General features: G+C 31.1%; 1 protein-coding gene and 1 long non-coding RNA gene across 2 annotated transcripts; one reads left to right on the top strand and one right to left on the bottom strand.

The window, feature by feature from the left end:
* Positions 1 to 4,982: 4,982 nt before the first annotated feature.
* On the bottom strand, positions 4,983 to 14,648 carry LOC121116306 (myosin-3). Its single transcript, XM_040710547.2, has 15 exons — positions 14,436 to 14,648; positions 14,221 to 14,364; positions 13,997 to 14,153; positions 13,865 to 13,892; positions 13,615 to 13,804; positions 12,895 to 13,248; positions 12,507 to 12,830; positions 11,425 to 12,446; positions 10,141 to 11,364; positions 10,002 to 10,080; positions 9,548 to 9,943; positions 8,078 to 9,169; positions 7,845 to 8,012; positions 6,578 to 6,817; positions 4,983 to 5,385 (listed from the first exon to the last, which is right to left on the bottom strand). Exons 1-15 carry the CDS (start codon positions 14,646 to 14,648, stop codon positions 5,191 to 5,193), a joined length of 5,826 nt encoding a protein of 1,941 aa, XP_040566481.1. The 3' UTR covers positions 4,983 to 5,190.
* On the top strand, positions 14,152 to 15,062 carry LOC121116360 (uncharacterized). Its single transcript, XR_005863834.2, has 2 exons — positions 14,152 to 14,280; positions 14,407 to 15,062. It is a non-coding gene; the product is annotated as an uncharacterized lncRNA (long non-coding RNA).
* Positions 15,063 to 22,387: the final 7,325 nt, after the last annotated feature.

Here is a 22,387-nt window from a genome sequence, read left to right as displayed (position 1 = left end):
GCTATACCAAAATGAATATATCCACACAAAATTAGTATATGTATTATAACCCTAAGCTTCTTCTCTCTTAAATACTATGAAACTAAATGATTAAGTATTGCGAGTGATTTATTTTTACCTTATGTTTAACATAATACAATTATTATTTATAAATATAGAATCAAGTATATAGAGACAATTGTAGCTCTGGTTCCAACTGACTTCTTTGTACTGAGCGTTACAATATTTCAAAGTTCTACTCAAGGTGTCTTTTTCTAATTTTGAGACAAGCTTGTAACTATAAACTAATTACAAAATAATCAATAATTCATACTTGATAAACAATGAAAAACTGATAACAATAGTTCTAAAAATTTTTATTTCAATGTAACAATTTTACTCGTCAAAATCTGTAAGAAAAGTAGGCAAAAAATTTTACAATTCTAATCTGCGTTTTATCATGCAATTGTAAAGTAAATTTTGTAGCTATTGCTTTTTGATAATTAAAAAATCCTTGTTGTTAGTGTTTCTGCTCTTCTTTACAATTTCAGAAACAATTTAATCCTCCATTACCCATAATATGTCATCATTTTCTTTATTTTTTCCCCTCCCATTTCAGAATATCAATCAAACTATTCAGTCCTTGAATTTTGCTTAGAAATTGAATGACTTTTTAATCTATGTGAATATATGATATTTTTTAAAGAAATTATAATTGATTTTTTTTCTTCATAGATGGCGTTTCATACGAGATTTCAATGCCCTAATTCCCAACAGGAGGGGGGGGGATTGAATTACCCCTCCTCATTAACCCTTTATGACCCAAATTATGTTTGAATTAGATTTTTGAATTTTTCTCGCATATATGAAGTATATTCTGTATAACTAACACATATTTAGCATAAACCTGTATTTAATTAATGGGTCCCAAATTTGGTACATACGTCACACAGACATCTATACTGATATGGTCAAATATATCACATTGGGCATACAAATAGGAAATATCATATTAAGTATTTACTAGTCGATAATACTTAAAATAATGATTACATGAGAAAATAACTTATGTGATTCATAGCACAAAATTGTTAGAGCGGATGAGGAGCAATCAAAATACATGCACACCCATTAATTATTAGATGTAACTGAAATCCCATGCGTTTTTTTTTTGTGCAATAAATAGTATCAGTCTTGTTGTAAACCTGTAAGCCTGTTACAACATTTCAAATGTCTCCTCAATGAGTGATTTTTTTAATTTATAAAAAATTATACCAATTGATTACAAAATAATATAATTACAATCATATAAGTTACAACAAAAACAAATGCAAAATTCACTCTACTTAAATAGAAGTAGTCTTCTCCAAAATAGGACTTTTACTCATCAGAATCAGTTTATACAAATCAATAATTCAAATTCTCTTCAATGAAGTATTTTATTTTCTAGGGGAATGAAAAAAGTCTCCATTTGACAAGCACAAGTCGAGTCTTAAATAAGGACTGAAACAGCACTAGTTGGAAGTATTTATGGACTCAAGTCGAGTTGCAAGTCTCCAGTTTGAGTCTTAATAAAAGGATTTTGTATCCTTTCCCAGTTTCCCTTCTGACTTAAGAAACACTATAAACTATAACATTTTTGTTTATATAGTTCAATAAACAATAATGGAGTAGCTAATGTCTTATTTATTAAATGATTTTGTAAATAATAGAGTCTTCTTTTATACCCAAATGATGTAATTACTTAACATAGAGTAAGTAAGAACAAAATCTATGGGGCAGGCACAAGTTTGAACATCTTTCTTAGTTATTATGTACATATAGAGAGATACAAGTGAAAATATTATAATTTAATAACAGATGACGTGTATTGCAATTTTTTTTTTGTACAACAAGCATTACTATCACACAACAAACTATTTTTTGTCTTGAATGAATTACTTTACATTTTCCATAATGATTTAAATGTGAAATACAATATTGTTATTTTTTAAAAATGCATATTTTCCCTTGGCCTATGTTGTTAACGTTTGCTTTTAATGCAAATATTATGAGGTTAAGCACTCATTTATAAGTAATAGATACTTAAAAGTAAAGCTAAAAATACTAAAATGAACAATTTTGATTATATATTATTTCATTAGACCTCCTTTCAAATCTAAACTCGGGTACTTCTCAGGGGTGTTAAGCCAATTCAGCGTTAGAATAGATATTTGATTAAAATAAATCATTATTTTCCCTGATTAATTGTTACCGAAGGTATAGACTTGGACTTGAGTGAATATCTTGAAGACTTGTGACTGAACTTGATCACACTGTCAAATACTTGAGACTTGGCTTGAGTTCAAAATTTAAGTCTCGCACTTGGACTCGAAATTCACATCAATAATTTCAATGGAAGCCTTTTTTTGTGAGTACTCTAGATTTTTTTTTGAGAACTAGGACCGAACTTGATAAAAATATTCATGGACTTGGACTCTGAGTAAATGCTTGAAACTTGACTTGATTAGTTAACAAATTGAAGACTTTTTAATATTATAATAGTTTTGGGGATAAGGTAATTTCGTATTTCCCGCCCTTTTTTAAACTAAGTATATCTTGTTCATTATTGGTCATATGGGGTCATTTGCTAAAGTATTATAAAGGTGTGAGTGTATACTACAAACACTATTTGACAGTATTGTGCTTGGCCGGTTCAGTTGTAAAATATCGTGCGTCGAGTACGGAGATGTCAAAGGAAGAAAATTTTTCATTCTTACTATCTCAAAGTGACTAAGAAAATTTGGAATGTATACGGGCTGATACTCTATCGGTAAGAGTGGTTCCAACAGATTTCTGGTTATTATTTTTTTTTTTGGCCGTGGTATATTTTTTTTTAGATATGAATAAATGATTTTGTTGATAAAACAATTACTTGGACTGTTATTATTCTTGTCAAGCTTACAATATTTTGACTATCGCACATTAGAGGGAATAAAAACCATATAAATGCAAGGCTTCCTTAATAAGATTATAAAGAATTGCATTATTTACTCATACTGCTTAGATCTATTTTGAAAGAAGTTGTTCGACATAGTTCTAGAAATATAACCCCTAGGAATGTTGCACTCAAGAGTATTGTCATCAGAAAATTCCTTACTCGGATAAAAAGTTAATTTTCTTATAATGTTCGTAAACATGTCCAAACGTATTTTAACAATATCAAACATTTTGAATTGGCAGTTTGTTCTTCAAGGATAAATAATTCGACGTCTTGTGGTGTGTTTGCGTTTTTCTACTATTGATAAAATGGAGGAAAAACAATATAAAGTAAAATTCTTTAAGAAAATTTGAAAGATTGTATATTGTATAATAGTTTTGTTTTGTTTAAATAATAGTCTTTATTTGATTTAATAATTACATGAATGTGACAAAAAAAAAATTGTTTAAAAAATTAGAAAGTTTGTATATTCTTCTAATATAGTTATTTTACATACTGCAAAATAATTAACTACTTATCCATGATACACTGTAGAGTTGGTATTTTGCAGGTTTTAAACTGTTTATAATTTCCCCGCTCATTCTGGTGAATTTCTGGTCAAACAGAAATAAGTAGAGGAATTACCTACACTTATTTCTGTTCATTCATTATTTTAATTTAAACGAAACCCCGACCACATGATCAAATTTAGCCCAAATTAAGTTGGTTACAAAAAAAAGTATTCTCTTCATGAAACAGTCTTACCTCGCGAAGACAGGTATATATAGTGTATTTTTTGTCAGCTGTCGATTTTTTTCAACCAGTGTCCCTTTTCTCGTTCTCCTTTCGGAGGAAAGATTAAGTAATTCAATAAAGACCTGATTCTGATTTATAACTTTATCATATCTCAAGTATAATGTGACAATTACTTAGAGAGCCATGTATATTTTAGACGGGTGTCCATGGATATCCGGTGGAGTCGATGATATCTGTTTCTTGCTACATCTCATTCAGAAAAAGTCTATCTTTTCGTCACTTCCATGGTTGTTTTTGATTTTTTCGGAGCACAATCGGAATTAAATGGCTGCTATGATTATCAACCTTGCATATATGGCCCTTAACTCAGACCCAATACCCTCATAATTAATCTTAATGAAGTCCAAAAAAAACAAAAAAACCCTGATTTATCAATTAGACCCTTAATATATGTCCTCTAGATCCTCTAGACTCCCCTGATCATACACCTTTGCTTTAATTAGACGAAACATAAAAATAGCTGTTTCATCTTGTCATCGTCATGGAAAAAAAACAACAAAAAAAACATATTTTGTCTTGTCATAGCTGACAAAATTAATACTGATCAATCTTCAATTACTAAGACTATACAGCGCATGCATATATAGAGTTGTAAATAATATGATTTGCCAGTAAAAAAAAAAAAAACAAAAAACACAGCCTCTAAAGTATTCCCCATCATTTCTGAGCAGCACACATACTATATACTTAGATGTTCCCTAAGAATGAAAGAATAATGATACCAGCTTTGAAAAATTAAGAAAATATTGTTCAGTTTGCAACTGCACAAGTATTAGACTCCTTTAAGATCATATTTTTTTTACAATTCTACTTATTTATTGTAGAACTCCCATCCTATAATGATTAGAGTAGTTTGTAATGAAAAAATGAACGTGAGGAGAAGGCGGAAGGAAGACATATAGACATACACCTAAATTAAGACGTTTGCTAATGTTAGCTGCAAATTACTGCTATAAAGAGGGGAACTTTCAACATTTAAATAGATGGAGAGAAAATATTGTAATTACTATTTAAACTGATATATATTAATTTTATAATAATTTACAGCAATGATAAGCGAGAACGTTTACTTCAGAGGGAGAAGTTAACACGACAACGACCGATTAAATAATGATCAAAAAAGAAGAAAGAGGACACGAAACAACCGTTTTTCCTTTCTAATTGCTTAACGCAGTTTATTCTCTACAAACTACTTAAACCTATCAATATTTTAAAAAAAAATAGCTGATTTTAAATGCACTTTTACGTTTATTCTTTTTTTGTCATAAAACAATAAATGAATGTCTATGAACACATTAGGTTAAATATTACAGTGCTTTTTCGATTTTTAAATTGTTAATTTGTATTCTTTGTATAGTCTCACAAATGGATAGTTTAATTATAATTATTCCGTTTAGCAGGTCATTCAAAACAGGTCCAATATCCCAAAAATTGTATCAGTAGAAACCTCCTCTAGAATCATAGCTAGGAGTATTTGAACGCCCAACAACACGGCACTTGGACAAAGCATGTTCATTTAAATCCGCTCTCTCTTCGGCCTCTTCCAATTCACATTGAGCCTTGCGGAACTTGGATAAATTCATTGCAGCAATTTCCTCTGCTTCCTCAATTTGTTTCTTGAAATTTCGAATCTAATTGATACAAAAGGTAGTAAAGGGTTTGTAACAACGCATGCATATGTGGTGAGTTAACACAAAAACAATCTTCAACAAAAATAAGAAAAAGAGAAATCTCTCATTTATTTGATGGTGCGTCAGCAGGGAGTAGGGGTGAGGCCCTGTAGCCTCTCCTAGAATAAGGAATTTTTGTTTTTTCATAAAAAATGTGATATTTGATATTTTTTTTTTTTGTGAACTGTTGTTGATTTTTGAATTTTTGTTCCAAAGATGTAATATATAAAATTTTTTTGGAAAAAAATTCTAAAATTTTAAAGTTTTTTTAAGTAACTCTGGAATTTTGATTTTTTTTTTCAAAGAATTTAATATTTTTTTATATATTTTTTTTTAAGTTTAATATTTTGTGGATAGCTGTGTATTTTTGACATTTATTTTTCTAAAAAATTTTTTAATTCATGGATTTTTTTTCTAAAAAAATTTCAAATACCAAGCCAATACCAATTCAAATATATAATCCTGCGAACTCCTCTGATTTGTTTACATCGTATAAATATAGTTGAATACTTCATTGGGAGTGTTTACGTGTTTATATTGGGCTTATTAAAAAACCCGAAAATGAACATGGTAACTTTAGCCATTTGGAGGAAAGCAGCTAACCTGTCATAATTTTTCAATATTTCAGCTACAATCAGCTGTGATAAGGTGGGATGGGAATAAGGGAATAAACAAGATATTGGGAATTCCACAGAGTCAAACAAGGACTTCCATTTGTAGGAAAACAAGTTTGTTATTCCGAAACATAGTAATAATGACAACAGCTGAGGAAAAGAAAAATCATTCCTCTGATTACCAAATCCAAAAAAGTGGGCTGGAAAAAAAATACAAACATTTTACATAACTATTCATAGGTGTATTTCGTCAATTTTAGGAATGATATCCAAATTTCTGGGATGATTTGGGATACTCTAGAATGTTAGCTATAGTCTATAATCTACATTTTGATGGCTTTTTTTTTGTCAATGAATTTTTGCTACTTTATGTGCAATTTCCAACACACAAATGATTCCACAGAATAATTGTTGATAGAAGTGGGCGATTACTATTCGACGAAAAACACAAATGTACTTACGACTCAATATTTAGTCAACAATAATTCAAACTTGTTTCTGTGTTGACGGACTACATAATATATACAACAAAAATGTACCTTATTTTGAAGCCGGTCAACCAATTCCTGCATATTCAGCTGTTGTTTCTTATCTTCTTCAGATTGAAAGTCCAGATCCTTGATTTTTCTCTCATTCTTCCGGAGATTCTTTACACAGTCCGTAAGACGTCTCTGCTCCCCATCCAATTCACCTTCAAGTTCTCTTATTCGAGTCTCTAACTTCTGTGCAACCTTTTTCCCATTCTTTAAAGCATTTGTCTCTGCCTCATCTAATCGAATCTAGGTATTGTGATTGTTACGAATATATAAATGCATATTTCTTTAATGAAAAATAATTTATTATTTATCAGGGGCGTCCGTAGGGAGGGGACTGGAGCCGCTGAAGTATCTCCCGAATTAAGGAAATTTTGCTTTTGAATGATCATTTAACATTTGAAATTTTTTCAAAAAAAATTAATTTTGTGTGAACAGCGGTAATGTTTTGATTTTTGTTTCTAAAAATTAAATATTTGAAAATTTTTGGCAAAAAAATAATTTCTATGTGAACAGCTGTGGATTGAAAAAAAAAAGTCTATAACCGTGGATTTCTTTAATTTTTTTTCGAAAAAATTTCATATTTGAAAATTATTTTTTTGTTCAAAAATTAAATTTTTTGTGAGCAGCACTAGATTTTGGAAATTATAAAAAAATAAAATAAAATCTTGTAAATAGCTGTGGATTTTTGATTTTTTTTCAAAAAATTTAATATATGAAATTTAATTTTTAAAATTTTTTGCAAAAAATTTTAACTTATGGATTTTTTTTCCGAAAAATTATAAGGCCCCTCCTCCAAAAATAAATTGATATATATATAATCCTGCGTACCCTCAGTTTATGGCACTGATTAATTTGCTCTCTATTAGATATGTTTTTTTTTTTTTATCATGAATTACCAATAACTACAAAAAAAATGTGAAATACAGAAATTTTCTTAAATGGAAATCAAATGGGTCAATTTCATTTTTGCAGGTGTGTCAGTGTTTATCGTAACTTTTGCTTTAATAATTCAAACGAAGTTAGGCAAATATTGTATTATGATTATGATATAAAATTGTAGCTTTTTGGGTGAGGTATAATTTTTACATTTTCCACTTTGTGACATTTATAAGGAAGGCTTACACACTATAAATATATATAACATAGATGCATAGCCTCGACTATTTTTATTTAACCTTTTCTTTAAAAGAGCTTTCTTATTCATTGGCTAGTATGTGACTCATCATATAAGTACACACTATGTAGTTTTACAAAAAAAAAAATATATTACTTGTAAATCTTTAACTTGTGCCTCAATCGCCTTTCTTTCGTTCTCGATCTTGATAGTCATATCTTGCTCAGCCCTTAACTCTTCCGCCAATTTAGCAGCGTCCATCATTGCATTTTTCGCCTTTTCTTCAGCCATTGTTGCCTCGGAGTTCATATATTCTACTTCTTGCTATACTCAATCACAAGAAACATTATCAATAATTTATCTTAAACCAATCATATGCCTAATTTTACCTTTATATTGTCTGTTTCGGATTGAATCTTTCTTTTTGTGGCCGCAAGAGACTGATTTTGAACTGAGAGATCATTCATGGATTCGTGACAGTCATTCAGCTCATGCTCTGCTGCACGCCTAGCACGATCCGCTTGTTCCAATAATGTTTTCGCTTCTTCCAGGGAGTTCTGGAGTGAATGTGTTCTTCTATCTGAGCTAATCAAATTTTCTCTCATCATACCCTTTGTCTTGTGTTCATCCTCCAATCTCAGAGTTGTAGAACGGATATTGTCTTGGTACTTGGAAATGTTTTTTTGATTTTCAGCATGTGTGATATTGGCATGCTCTAAAGCCCTCTCCAATTCCTGAATATCTGCCTCAAGTTTCTTCTTTGATCGAAGTGTTTCTGCCTTAGCCTTACTCTCTGCTTCCAAACTATTTTGCATTTGCTCTGCTAGTTTAATGTGACTCTTTTTAACCATTTCGAATTCTTCGTCCTTTTCATTAATTCGCCGCTCCAGTTCCTGTCGTACTTGATTGATTTCCATTTGTGCTCTTAGATTTTTGTTTTCTTCACTTTCCAGTGCAGATTCTGCCTCTTCCAAGGCAGATTGGAGTTCCTTCTTTTCTGACTCCAACCTCTTCCTTTGCTTTTCAATCTCATGGATGGAACGACCACCCTCATTAATTTGCTCCATAATATCCTTGATCTCGTCAGTCAAATTCATATTCTCTTTTTTAACTTCAGAAAATTGATTAGTCGCTTCCTCATAGCCTCCCTTCACTCTAAACAGTTCAGAGCTGACATTACGGCACTCCTTCTGAGAATTATCCAACTCAGAGGATAAATGATCTGTCTTTTGTTTCCATTCAATGATGATCTTGTCAAATTGGCGAATCTTTTTGTCAATTTGACCATTTTTAATGTTGGCGTGATCCACTTCCGTTCCGAATTCTTCAATGTCCTTTTGAAGTTTTGTCTTAGCCTTATCTAATTGAATCATTTTGTTATTTAAGTTCTCGAGTGTGCCTTCACATTCAGTGAGTCTAGCTTGTAACTTCAATTTGGAATTTTCCAACTCCTCAATCTTGGCTATGCCATCCTGCTCATACTAAAATTGAGGATAAATATATATAAGATAACGACATTTATGTCTACATTGTCGTAGTGAGTATAAAAATAGAATCACATTTTTGGTGAGTTTTCAATCATTTTATAATTTTGAAATGTGACTCTCTCTTTCAAAGGCATAGTCAATGTGGATGACTCTCTTTTACAAAAAGAATAAGCAACTTATTGTTAATTATATTGTACCTAAAAACGCTGCATACATTCAATAATTGTTTGCAAATATCTCTTAGAATAATTTGCATATAAAATGACTATTGACAAATTATAGAAATATATCTTCAGTCATAAATGACATGTCCTAAGAACCAATTCATTATGCAAAGAAAATTTATATTTACTTGTGTCAAAAATAACTTACTTTTAATCTCCAATGACAAGTTTCATTTTCAGCCTTTTTGAATTGTCGAATAAGATCTTCCTTGGCGGAGATCTCTTCTTCTAGAATAGCTCTTGTACCATCATATTCATGCTCCAAGTTACGATATCTTCCCAGTAGAGACTGCCTTTCCTTTGCTTCATCATCACAGAGTCTTTTAGCATCATCAAGTTGATTGGTTAGCTCGATTTTACTTTTATTCATGATGGAAATATTGGACTCGACATCATCAAGACAACGAAGTAATTCTGAGTTACCCATAAGGAGTTTCTTGTTCCTTTCTTCCAAGTCTTGCAATTGCATTGAACATTCAGCAATTTTTTTGTTAATGTTCATATTTTGGGATTGAAGGTTCTTATTGTTCTTTTCGGCCGAGGCCTATCAATTCAAAGGGTTATAATATTAGGTTATTAGAAATGATGACAATTATTGGTACCTTTTCGGCCATTAAATGATCGTGGGCAGCTTTCAAATCATCCGTTTGCATCTTAATTGTCATTTTTTCATTTTCAGCTCTGTTAAAACAAAATTGAATCATGTGAGTTAGTCTGAGAAACTATTAAAAATTTACTTACTTTGATTTCAGTTTGTTTAACTGATCAATTTGCTCAGTCATTTCAGAGATGGCATCATGATGCTTCTTCTTAAGACTGAGAATGATTGCTTCTTGTTGAATTGAGGCTTCTTCCAAATCCTTTCGGAGTCTTAACACCTCCGCCTCCCTCTTTTTATTTAATTCAATTTGTGCCGCAGTAGCCCCTGAAGCTTCCTCAAGCCTTTCTGTCAGTTCTTCTAATTCCCTATTAAGATCAGAACGCTGTCTCTCCGATTTGGCTCTTCCTTGGCGCTCAGCCTCTAGCTCTTCTTCCCATTCTTCCACTCGCGCTTGCAATTCTTTGATATTTCGAGTTAGTTTTCCAGCTTGTGATTGTTCACATTCAAGTTTGCTGTTCATTTCGAGGATATCTTTTTCTCTTCTTATGAGACTGGACTCTGATTCCTTTTTGGATCGCTCCAAATCCGCAACATGCTCTTGACTTACTTTTAATTCCGTTTCAAATTTACGCTTGTTCTTTTCTGAATCATTTCTATATCTTTTTTCTTTTTCCAATGCTTCTTCCATTTCATCCATGGTTTGCTCAAGCTTACTTTTAACCATATTTAAATGAGAAACCTTGTCGTCTGCTACTTGTAAATCATCACCAATCTTGTTATTGTTCTCTTGAATGTATTTCTTTTCCTTGTTGAGCTTTGATATGATTTCATCCTGGTTGGTAATGTCATCGTTTAGAGAACGAAGGGTGTGATCTCGACTTGCTTTTTCATTCTCAGCTCTAATGATTTGCTCCTCTAGTTCACTCACTTCTCTTCTAAGATTATTCACATCCTTTTCTAATGATTTCTTTTGTGATGAAATTTGATGTTTCTTCTTTTCCTCGTTGGATAGTTTATCTTGACAGTCAATGAGTTGCGCCTCCAAATCTGCCTTTTGAGCGGATGCTTTTGCATTCCTCTCCTGATAGGTACTCAAATCCCCTTGCTCCAATTTTACTCTCTTTAATAGAGCAGCTTTTTTCTCAAGTAAATCTATATTTTCCTTCTCTAGAGCCTCTGTTACTTTCTTTTCATTTTCAACTTCTTCGACGGCCATTTGAGCTTGATCCTCTAGAACTTTAATTTCTTCCTCAATATTAACCATTCCAATAAGGGGTCTCGTTTTTTGAATGATACTGAACCATCCCCAATTCCGAAGTCGCATATACTTTCGGAAATTTCTTTGAATGACCTTTAAGTATTCTCTAAAAAAGAAAAATATTTAGTTATACAGGGTTTCAGATTTAATCGTAAATGTGATGTACCTTTGTTTCTTCTTTCTAGAGTATTCCCGTCGAGCTAAAAGTCCAAATATTTGACCTTGCAGAAATCTAACAAGTTTGATTACAATGTCATCTCTTACTTCTTCTAAATAACCCAAAACACCAGCTCTAAAGAAGATTTTTGTATGACCCACTCTAAACTTTTCTTTATCAATTTTGCTTGTACAAATTAATTCAGTTATCTTTTGAGGATCCTTCATATTGGAGGATTTGATTTTCGAATTCTCTAAAATCATGTATCGACTGCAAAAATCACTAAAAGGCATTCTATTGGGAAATCCTCTCATACAAATACGAATTCCTTCAAGTACACCATTACAAGTCAGCTGATGAAGTACTAGAGCAGAGTCAATTTCTCCAGGAGCCTTATTTCCGTTTGGAACAATACAACGAATAAAGTGGGGCTCTGTTGCGTGAAGAGTTGACATGAGAGAGTCAAGCTGTAATTTATAAAAGGATGAGACGGTTTTGTGGCCACCCTTAGCCTTTTTTCCACCCTTTTTCCCTTTAGCATCGTCATGTGGCTGGGATCCTTGCCCCGGATGATCTGCAAAAATATGAACAGTAAGTTTGTTGCTACCATTTTTAAATAGCTCAACGACTGTTTCATTAAGGGGATCCTTGTTTTTTTCAAGCCATCCAGTTAAATTGTAAGATACTGTCCCAGCATAATGAACAATGGCAAAGTGAGCGGATTTGTCTGTCTTTGTAGATGCTTTTGTAAAATTGCTTGATTTTCCTAAATGATTTGTCTTAAGCTTGTCCTCAAATGTTTTATCTGTTGCTTTGGGGAAAAGGGATTCTTCCTCAAGGATAGCTAAAATCCCCATGGGCTTTTCAAACATTGTGATACAGGATTGAAGATCCATTCCAAAATCCACCATTTCCCAATCTATCCCCTCCTTCAAATATTCTTCTTGCTCTAATACGAACATGTGATGGTTAAAGAACTGTTGCAGCTTCTCATTGCAGAAATTGATACAGAGTTGTTCAAATCCATTGTACTGAAATGATAAAATTGATCAGTATGGATGAGTTGTAATATAATATATCTAATTCATTACGTTAAAGATTTCAAATCCGGCAATATCAAGTACACCAATAAAAAATACTTTCTTCATAGATTTATCTACAAGAGTCAAGTTACATTTCTCAACGAGAAATCTAAAAATTCGGTCGTACAGTCCTCTTGCTACTCCGGCAACGGATGAAGTGGATTGTTCAATATTTTGTCCCTTGGTAACCCATTCAGTTCCAACTTTTATCTTGGGTTTACAGAACGATTTAATGAGAGTCTCTGGATCAACACCAAGAAGATCTCCAACTTTTTCTGCTTTATCCATGGCATCTGGCTCACATTGTTCTTCCCGGCCTTTTTGTTTGAATTTCTAGAAGATTTAAATATTTTTTGATTGTGAAAATAACTATTTTCATGTTGTAAAAACATCTTACCATTTCACCCATGTGCATAACTGCTGCTGTTATTTTGTAGATATTATAAGTTTCTTCATTGGAAAAATGAAGAATATTGAAGGCATCATGAGTAAACTCAAGATCCTCATTGTCATCGATGGACGGCACGGATGTCTTTCCTTGACTTACATAGTGATAGTCATAAATATCATTGCTTAAATGGCAAGCATCCTTCAAATCCGGAACGGCTTTTTGAAACATTTGATAGAAAATATGATAGGATCTCTCAACTTCTTGTTGAAAGGTGATACGAGATTTTTCAAGGAGATACGTCTCAATGTCACAACCTGCCAATTTTCCTTGAATATTGAAATGGATTCGAATAAACTTTCCCTAGAGGCAACAATAAATAAATATTAAATAAAGTTTTTTAATTCGTGTTTGTGGTCTTCAAAGATATAAACCAAGTGGCGAAATTATAACTATGAGATTCCCCCTTCAAATTTAGTGCTGAGGATATTACTCTATAACTAAATACACAACTTCTATGATTATTTTTTTTACTTTTTGAGAACATGAAGAAATCTGTAGACCTATAGAAGTGGGTCTAAAATAATCAAAAGTTGTTCAATGTTTGTTCATTTCATAAATAAGTTTAATCTAGCCCTACTTTGATACCATCAATGGAATTATTAAGTTTCACATAGCCAAATAAATTTGGTTTCGCCACTTTGTTTTATTGCTTTGACGTTCTCTTACAAAACGTGAGGAATTATCATTCCTAGCTGTTTTGGCATTGCCAAAAGCTTCAAGAATAGGATTTGTTTGCACAATTTGATCTTCAAGAGATACTTTAACTTTGGACTTTTTATCCTCTCTTGCTCCAACCATGGCAAAGTAAGCAATTACTTTCTTTGTGTTCTCAGTTTTTCCAGCACCGGATTCACCCCTAAGGAAAATAAATGCATATTTATCTAGACAGGTATGCAGACGATATACTGTTACTTACGTAATGAGTAAACTTTGATTTGACCCATCTAAAAAATAGTGGGGTGGGGGGAAGAGAAAGAAAACATTTAAACGGTCACTTTATATATGTACATATAATTACAATTAAATGGACACTCGAGCGCTTACTTACTTGAAAGCATATTTCTATAAGCCGTATCAGATACAGCAAAGAGATGAGGGGGTACCTCAGTTCTTCTTTTGCCCAAGTAGAGTTTAACTGTTGTTGGAGTGTATATAGGATATCTCTGATATGGATTCACAGCCACACAAAATAATCCAGAATATGTCTAAAATCAAAAATAATAAAGGGGATGTTTGTATATTTTGGCAGTGAAAAAAACAAATATCCCTTACATAAATCATCTTAGCAATGTAACGACTCTTCAAATTCCAGAGAACAGAAGCCTCATTCAAGTAAGTCAGATTCGACATGTCCTCACATTTTTCAAACTTTGGTGGATTCACTTGTGCAACTTGATCGCTTTTGCATACTTTTTTCTAAAAGAGATTAATGAAATAATTCCTTTTAAAATCTGGAAGGATCTGCACAAAGTTTAAATTGGACTTACTTCATGCCCCACTAGAACAACAGCTTTTTTGCCATCGTCGGACTGCAAAAGCCCTTCAACAAAACCTCCTTCCTCACCAGGGCACCAAACGGATTTTTTAGCATCGTATGGTTTAAGTTGATCATTACGTTTCATATCAAATGAAACGTACAGAAATGGGGCTGGATCTGGATCCGGCTCATTTGAAGCACCTAATTTTATGTTGCCAGGCATGATGAGAGATATTTATTGATTTGTCCTAAAGGTTATTAAAAGTAATCATTTGTAGAATCTACATAATATATTTGTACATAATGGATGAAATCATAATATTTTTTCAGTCTTTATCTATTTTTCATTTCAAGATAATGTACTTTCCTATTTGACATGAAAATATCCTTTCCTTTTCAAGATATATACAATAATGTTCTTATGCATATACCTTCATAGTATATAAACTGTTTGTTTATGTCTTTAAAAGAAACATACAAATTATTTTAACCCTTAAAACTACACTGTGCCAAAAAATATCAACATGATTTATGGGTTGAAGTATATTGGGCATTGTATAGTCTTTTTGTAACTTTTGGACTGTTGTACACATTCATATTGCTTGAGGCTAAAAATATATTCGTTAACTTCTCTCTACTAACTTTTTAGAGCGTACAATGAGTCATATAACATATTTTAATAAGTTATATTTCTTAGGACCTGACTTCCTCTCCTCAATTTCAACTCCATTTCAAATTGGACAAGATAGTTAAAAGTATTTATGTCTAATGCTGCTTTTATTGATACTTTTATGTGATAAAAAGTTATATAAGCAATAATTAGAAATAAAAATTATGCACCATCACTAATGTGATATTAAATCATTTTGACAACATGCTTCTTACCTCTAACCATATATCTATTAGAAGGGGTGGGGTCTGCAGGAGTATATATATATATATTATTTTTTTTTTTTTTTGGGGGGCTTGTTTTTTGAAAAACTTAATTATTTTTTTTAAAATAAAACAAAAATTAAATAGAATTTCAAAAACTATCATTTCTAGTAAAAAAACCAAAAATTCCTTAATTGGGAGGGGAATACTGCCCCTCCCTTGTGAACGCCGCCCCTGATTATTGTTGACTCTTGGTCTGAGACGAATATTTTTTTTCAGTTCTGTAATGATTTTTAGACCAACTTATATCATTATTTTGTTCAAGATCACGCAAGTCGTTACCTTAATTGCATCTCGCAACCTTTCATCTGTAAAAAGAAAGAAGAAAGAAAGAAACTCAAAATCATTTATTCCAACTATGGAATTATTATTCAATCATCAGAAACATCGATAGTAGACATCAAAATAGACTGTGAATTTTTATAAACTTGAACGATCTCAGACTATTAAGCGATTTTAATCGATTTCAAAACACTAACTGATTTTTCGGTCTCGCTATACTCATCAAATGTCTATATTCTTAGACAAACTCTAAATTGGTGTTTTGGTCATTCTTTGAGAAGGAAACATACATACATAATGTATATGGATGTCAGAGACAATTCCTAGGTCAGACAGAGCTAAATGTAATACGATAATGTCTACTTATACAGTGTATTCTATCCAGCCAATTGAAGGAACACAAAAAAAAGTATATAATCATCGGGAAGACTTAAGATAGTATATAAAAAGTGGTTCGATGACCACATTCGTTGAATAATACGTATTCATGAAAATAGTGTGCATAACGATCACGTTAAAAATAAGGATACCGAAAATCAACAAGGTAATCTTGGCAATTTGAAGAATATTTTGGAGGAGAGAATGAATAATACTTATGACGTTTCATTAGATCATCTACAATCCTCTATGAGAATGGGGGAAGGACTAAAGAACATAAACAAGGACATTTGCTAGAATTACTCTAATGTGATCACTAATTCTACTTTGAGTCCAAAATTTTGCAACAAATCCTCAGCATTATGTTCTTTCTTTTATGAGCATATCATGTTTTGAATATAATTGAATTTAATTTAGGAAAGGATGTTCACTACTCAGGAATAAACTTATAATTACAACTGCTTAGATAAAGAAAATAACTTCTTTATATTACCAATTAAAAGAAAAAAAAACAGGCCAGCTAACAAGTTCACACGATTTACATCAATAATTATAAGTTATACATAACACCATCATTTTTTTTTTGTATTATATCACTCTACTCTTCCACAATTTTATATGAGACTATATTTTTGTGCAATTGGTCTAGACCATACTTCTTTAAAGAATGAAATTAGTCCAGTCCAACAAAAATTGTAACGATCTCTTATACATCATAATGTTGTAAAACAAATTAAATGCAATTTCTTCATCTGGGAGCTTCATTTCCCTTAGAAAATTAGGAATGGATTGATGATCTTGTGTAAAGAAAACCCTTAGAATACAGACCAGACCGAAACCCAACTCTAATATCTGTATATCATATTCCTATTTTATTTATTTTGTTCGTTAACAGGGTTATATATACACAAATATGTTTGTATATATATTTTTAAATCATTTTTTTCCCTATCGAAATGGACACACGTATATTTACGGAATATGTAATTAGTTTTTTTTTTTTTTTGCTTAAAGAATAAGTTGTTAGTACATTACAATACATTTGACATATTTACATTACAAGACTTTTACTGGTCAATGTTATATGTTTTAATTAACTGCCCCATTTGTTATCAAAGCATACCTTACATATTTTCACACAACATATCTTCAGACAAATTAAGTATATTTATCGCTGAGCAATGCATTTGTATATAAAAAAAAAGAAAAAGAAAAAAAAAGTATGACATGCAAATATATATAATTTAGAAACAATATTTTATGTCAATATTACGCGATTTAGTTACATTATTTTATACATATTTGCTTCATAAACAAATATATATTTGATATATTCTTTTATGTAAAGTAAAATGACTTGAGTTTTCATGACAAACAATATAGTGATTTTTATAATAAATGTGCAACTAGGCCTAGTATTTATTTGTACTTATATAAGGGCTATGCCAATTATTTCGAATAATTTGTTAAATCCTTTTTTATGAAGAAAGACAAGTTTCTAACAAATAATGAGTTATTTTTACAAGTACTCAAAAGGTTTATAATAATTATAAATGATTGAGTTCTTGTTGCAATTTTGTCATAATGAATAGTATATAATAAACACAATATCCTTTCATTAAAATACTATAAGGGATTCATACAAAGTTTAAGTTATTCACGTTCCGTTCAATTACTCGGGGATGATTTGGATTAGAGAAAGAAAATTTGTACACAAAATATATGTATTCATTGACTAAAAGGCTAATTAATTAAATAAAACCTGGGGTAAGTTATTTTTCTGTAATTTAGATTTAAATATAAAATGCCTTGATTCCCCCTAGATTTAAATGATGATTGTTCAACTTTCAGCTCAAGTAGGCACTAGTTATCGTTGTTTTAAAAAATAGGAAATTGTAATTAAAATCAAATAGAGAAAACAACTGTTCCAATGTATCAAAGATAATATTGATCCCATGATATGAAAAATATTCAAAGGTGGGATTTTTTTTTCTTAGACAAATAATTAAAGCTTCTTACCTTTCAAGGAGTGGAGAGAAAATCAAAATGAGATTTGGGAATCAAGGAATTGAAGAGGAAAACTCGTTGATTATCTCATCAAAGATGAAATAGGTGAGCCGTAGAGGTGGTGTAAGATATGGGTAATGAATTAGGAAGGAAGGAAAGTTATAGGTGGTGGCAAAGATCTTCTACTCTCTCTCTCTCAAACTTATACGAAAGCTCAAGTTGATACTGATACTTTGCCCTTTATAAATATCAAAATCTTCTACTCACAGTTATATATGAATATGTATATATATATATATATATGTAGATAAACACATAATATTAAATTGTATTTAAATGGAACATAAATACTAGAGAAAACTATTCCTTGGCAAGAAATGGGGAATCTAAAAATATTATTCAGTATTTGATTACTAATCCACATACTTCCCTTCTAGAGAAACATAAAAAAAGACACACAATATATTATGTATTTACAAAATGACTTTATTAATGATCTAATATATAATTAATTAATTAGTACATAGCAGAGGTGGGGAAAAGTCCTTATACTGCAAGTCCAAGTCAGGGCTCAAGTCTTTATTCACAAGTGAATGTCACGTATCTTTACTCACAAGTCCTTAAATAGTTTCACCTAGTCCAGTTCGGCTCCTTATATATATGAAAATATAATTAAGAGTAGTTTTTATCTGTTGGTGAAAAATAGAAGAGTCTTTCGAGCGCGAATCGAGTTGTGAGTCTTGACTTTTGATTTACAAGTCAAATATCGAGTCTCTGATTGAGTTATCAAGTAGAGTCACAAGTCCCGAGTCCAAGTCTCCGTCTCTCCCAAATCATTCATAAAACTTTCATAATTTCTTTGTCGCATTCCCTCTATTCGACTCGTTGCAACTCCAATACGTATTCTTATTACTAATGGCAGATTTATCTCTTCGTAACAATACCCTTGGATATGCCCTTGAATTTTTTTTACTCCCTGGTCGTCCTTTGTGCCCAAGAATAAAGAAATTATTTTCCAGAGTTGTCCTAGGTGTCTTTTGCTTAAAGAGAGCCTCATACTTTGGCTTAAGATCCCCTGTTAAATAAATTTTCTCCACATTTTCATGAAAATCCTTCATTTTGCAGTCCCCTTTGGGACATCCACACGTACAGCTTCCATCATGTTTATGCGTTGGAGAAGAAGTCTTTATTTTTTTTACATAGTCGAGATCAATGTCACCTAATACGAAGCCCTTTCCAGGTAGTGCTTTGAGTCTCTCCAAACGCTTTCGCTCAATTTCACGGAGTTCTTCATCGCGAGCCACTTCGATGAGTATTGGAGTGATGGCAAGGCTTGCAACAACCCCCATGTTAATAAACTAGTGTGATTTTGATCACGCATTCGAGGCCTTATTGCGTTGAAAAAAGGATTTACCTTGAAGAGTACTTGCTCGTAACTTTATGACATGAAAAGAGAAGGAGTAACTAATTTTTTTATTATTACTTTTAAGACATGACTTGTGTCCTTCTCACGGTCGTGAAAAGGGAACTAAGGAGGTACGAAAAATAAAACTTATTAATGTAAAAGTTTATTTTGTTTCATGGTAAAATGCTGTTTTTTCCCCCTCTCCTTCCTGCTCTTACTTATATAAATATTATGTCTTCAAGACAAAAACAAAATAAAGGAATTGAATTATTGTAGAGGGATTTAAAAAAATTAAATTGTTTTTCTTATAGTAAAATAATATACTTAAGTTATGCAGATTAAATGTGTATTCTAAACTATAATATATTATAATAATATTAGTAATATCATATCTGATTTTTTATCATGACAAATATTGTATATAATCATTAATAGAATACAATTGCCAAATCATTAAATATTTGTAAACAGCTTTGAAGAAATTATATTTATTTCAAAGTTTTGTAATTAGATATAATATGTCATAGATTTTATAATAATCAATCGAAAGCGTCGCTATGTTGGAGATATAGTTGTTCATATATGATGTAGTAATCAATGGATAATTTTCTCTCCAAAAATTTAAAAAAAAAAAAAAAAAAACACATCTACAAATTCCTTTAAAAATAAACAAATAACTCATTTGGCTTTTCTGTTTATAAGCACGTCGTTATCTTTAATGTATATTGCAATCTTTCCATGAAAAATAAATCGAAAAAAAATCCCAAGATCAATTGGTTGCAAAAAATTAGTGCTTCTCTAGAAATTTTAGAGAAGTTTAGCTCACTGAGGAGCAAAAGAGCTCTTGCAAATATGTTAATCAGGCATTCATTTTACTTTTGCAATTTTGTTTGATGACCTTTAAAATCTTTAAAATTTGAATGAACGAATGTGTAACTTATTTCTTATTCAAATTTGGTTGTTTATTATGCTTCATATAAAATTGCCTATATTCATAATGATGACGTCACTTTAAAACACTACATGAAGTGGATTAAATGAGTTCAAGGTTATTTCATGTCAAATTAAAGATTACATTCTACTCTTTTGCTCATAATTTTTTTTTTGTCTACAAATGAACGAATTTTTTATTGTACAACTTTCCTTAATTACATTTTTATTGCAGGTAGCTCCTGTTCCGTTCATATGGATTTTCTGAGTTTCTGATTGAATATATGTATCGTTTTTACCCTTTATATTATTATATATATTTTAGAAGGAGAGAAACTATGTCAATGCCTAAGTATGTTCAGTTAATTGATATGAGAAAAAGGTTTTCCTATAACAGTGCCTTATATGCACACATTGTATATAAGCCATTCTTCAAGGCTGGGAAAGCTCTATACTTAATAGTGTGTTTATATATATATATATACTTATATTACAGGCCTCTGTTGACAAAAAATGTTATAAAATCAACAGTTCAGTACCTCCTTTCATTGCTCAAATAATATTTACCTTACGAAAACTTTGCAATAATGAAATTAACTGACTTTCTTAATGTTTTTATATGGATTATTGCTTCCTAACCGGGATTTGCAAATCAAGATTATCAAGAAATGTATTTTCTAAAAATAAAAAAAATGCCATTAATTTCCAAATATTCCGGCAAAATTTGAGTTATGCCTAAGGGATCAAGCGGTGATAAAAAGGATTGGAATCACTTATTTTGAGCAAATTTTACTAAAGAAAAAGCTTCATACAATTATAAAACTATAATTTTTCGTTAACGTAACATAATAGTATTTACGTTAAATAATTTAGATAGCTTGAACCGTCATACGGACCAAGTATTTTCCACAAATAATTCTTGTTGCACTATTTCCACTCTAAAACGAAAGAAAATAACCTCAAATTGTTATTATAGTCACCCAAATATGTAATTCCTATTAAATATTAAACTATTTTTCAGCGCCGTTAAAATTATTTTATTTAGAGGAGGGGTTGGTGGATGACCATAGATGAAAATAACACTATATACTCATTAAAAAAAAATTAATATTGTTACCCTGACAATTTGAAGAATGATTTGAAGGAGAGTACCATAGCTGTCTTGACTTTCAATAAATTAGCTACAAACAGGAAAAGAAATATACACAATTTCCACTCCATATCAAGGAAGGACATAGGCAGGAATTACTTCAATGTCGAATTTTATAAAAAAATTAAATAAATAAAACAATATTTGAAGACACACTATAACTTTTTTACAATTTATTTGGAGCATTTATAAAATTAAATTAACAAGACAAATAGTAGTCAGTCTCTGTTATCCTTTATTTACTAGTGGGCATACTCACAGATTAACAATGTTTAATTGGAGTTGAACAAATCAATATTCCAAACACTAATAATTAAAAAGGTGTATGAGCATATGCACGAATCATCAGCTGACAAATATATACTTATCGGTGCTCCTGATGTTATGGGGATTACTATGTGTTCCCACTCCGTAATATAATATCAAGTTACACTTATTTCGATTATTTTAATGACTCTAATAGATTGTCAACTGTTCACTTTATATTTATTTCTCCTTACTAAGCCAATCAACATAATATACCGTCCAGTGAATTGTGCAGTTGGGCTGTAAAGAGTAAAAAGATTGTTTTGACAATAAAATTACCTACTAGAAGTTGTAAGGTCCATGTGATTAAAATTGACTCTTGAATCGAAAACGGAAAAGGGAGAAAACTAGAATGGACACTCGGTAGAGTGTAAGCCTAAAATGAAATTGAGTGACGTATCTCAATTTGCAAATTAAAAGTTACTACAATAATTGAGGAAGAATATTGAAATAAACAGAAATTATATTCTGAATCCAAAGGTCAGCCTTAGCTTTTTTCTTTTTTTTTCCCAATTTACCTTTTTGATAAAGGGTCAAACAATAAATTGAAAGTGAAAAAAAAAATTATATT

The sequence above is a fragment of the Lepeophtheirus salmonis genome, chromosome 1 (genome assembly GCF_016086655.4).
Source record: "Lepeophtheirus salmonis chromosome 1, UVic_Lsal_1.4, whole genome shotgun sequence".
Classification (NCBI taxonomy): domain Eukaryota; kingdom Metazoa; phylum Arthropoda; class Copepoda; order Siphonostomatoida; family Caligidae; genus Lepeophtheirus; species Lepeophtheirus salmonis.
Note: the sequence above shows the minus strand (reverse complement) of the source record. Positions and strands in the feature narration are given on the sequence as shown.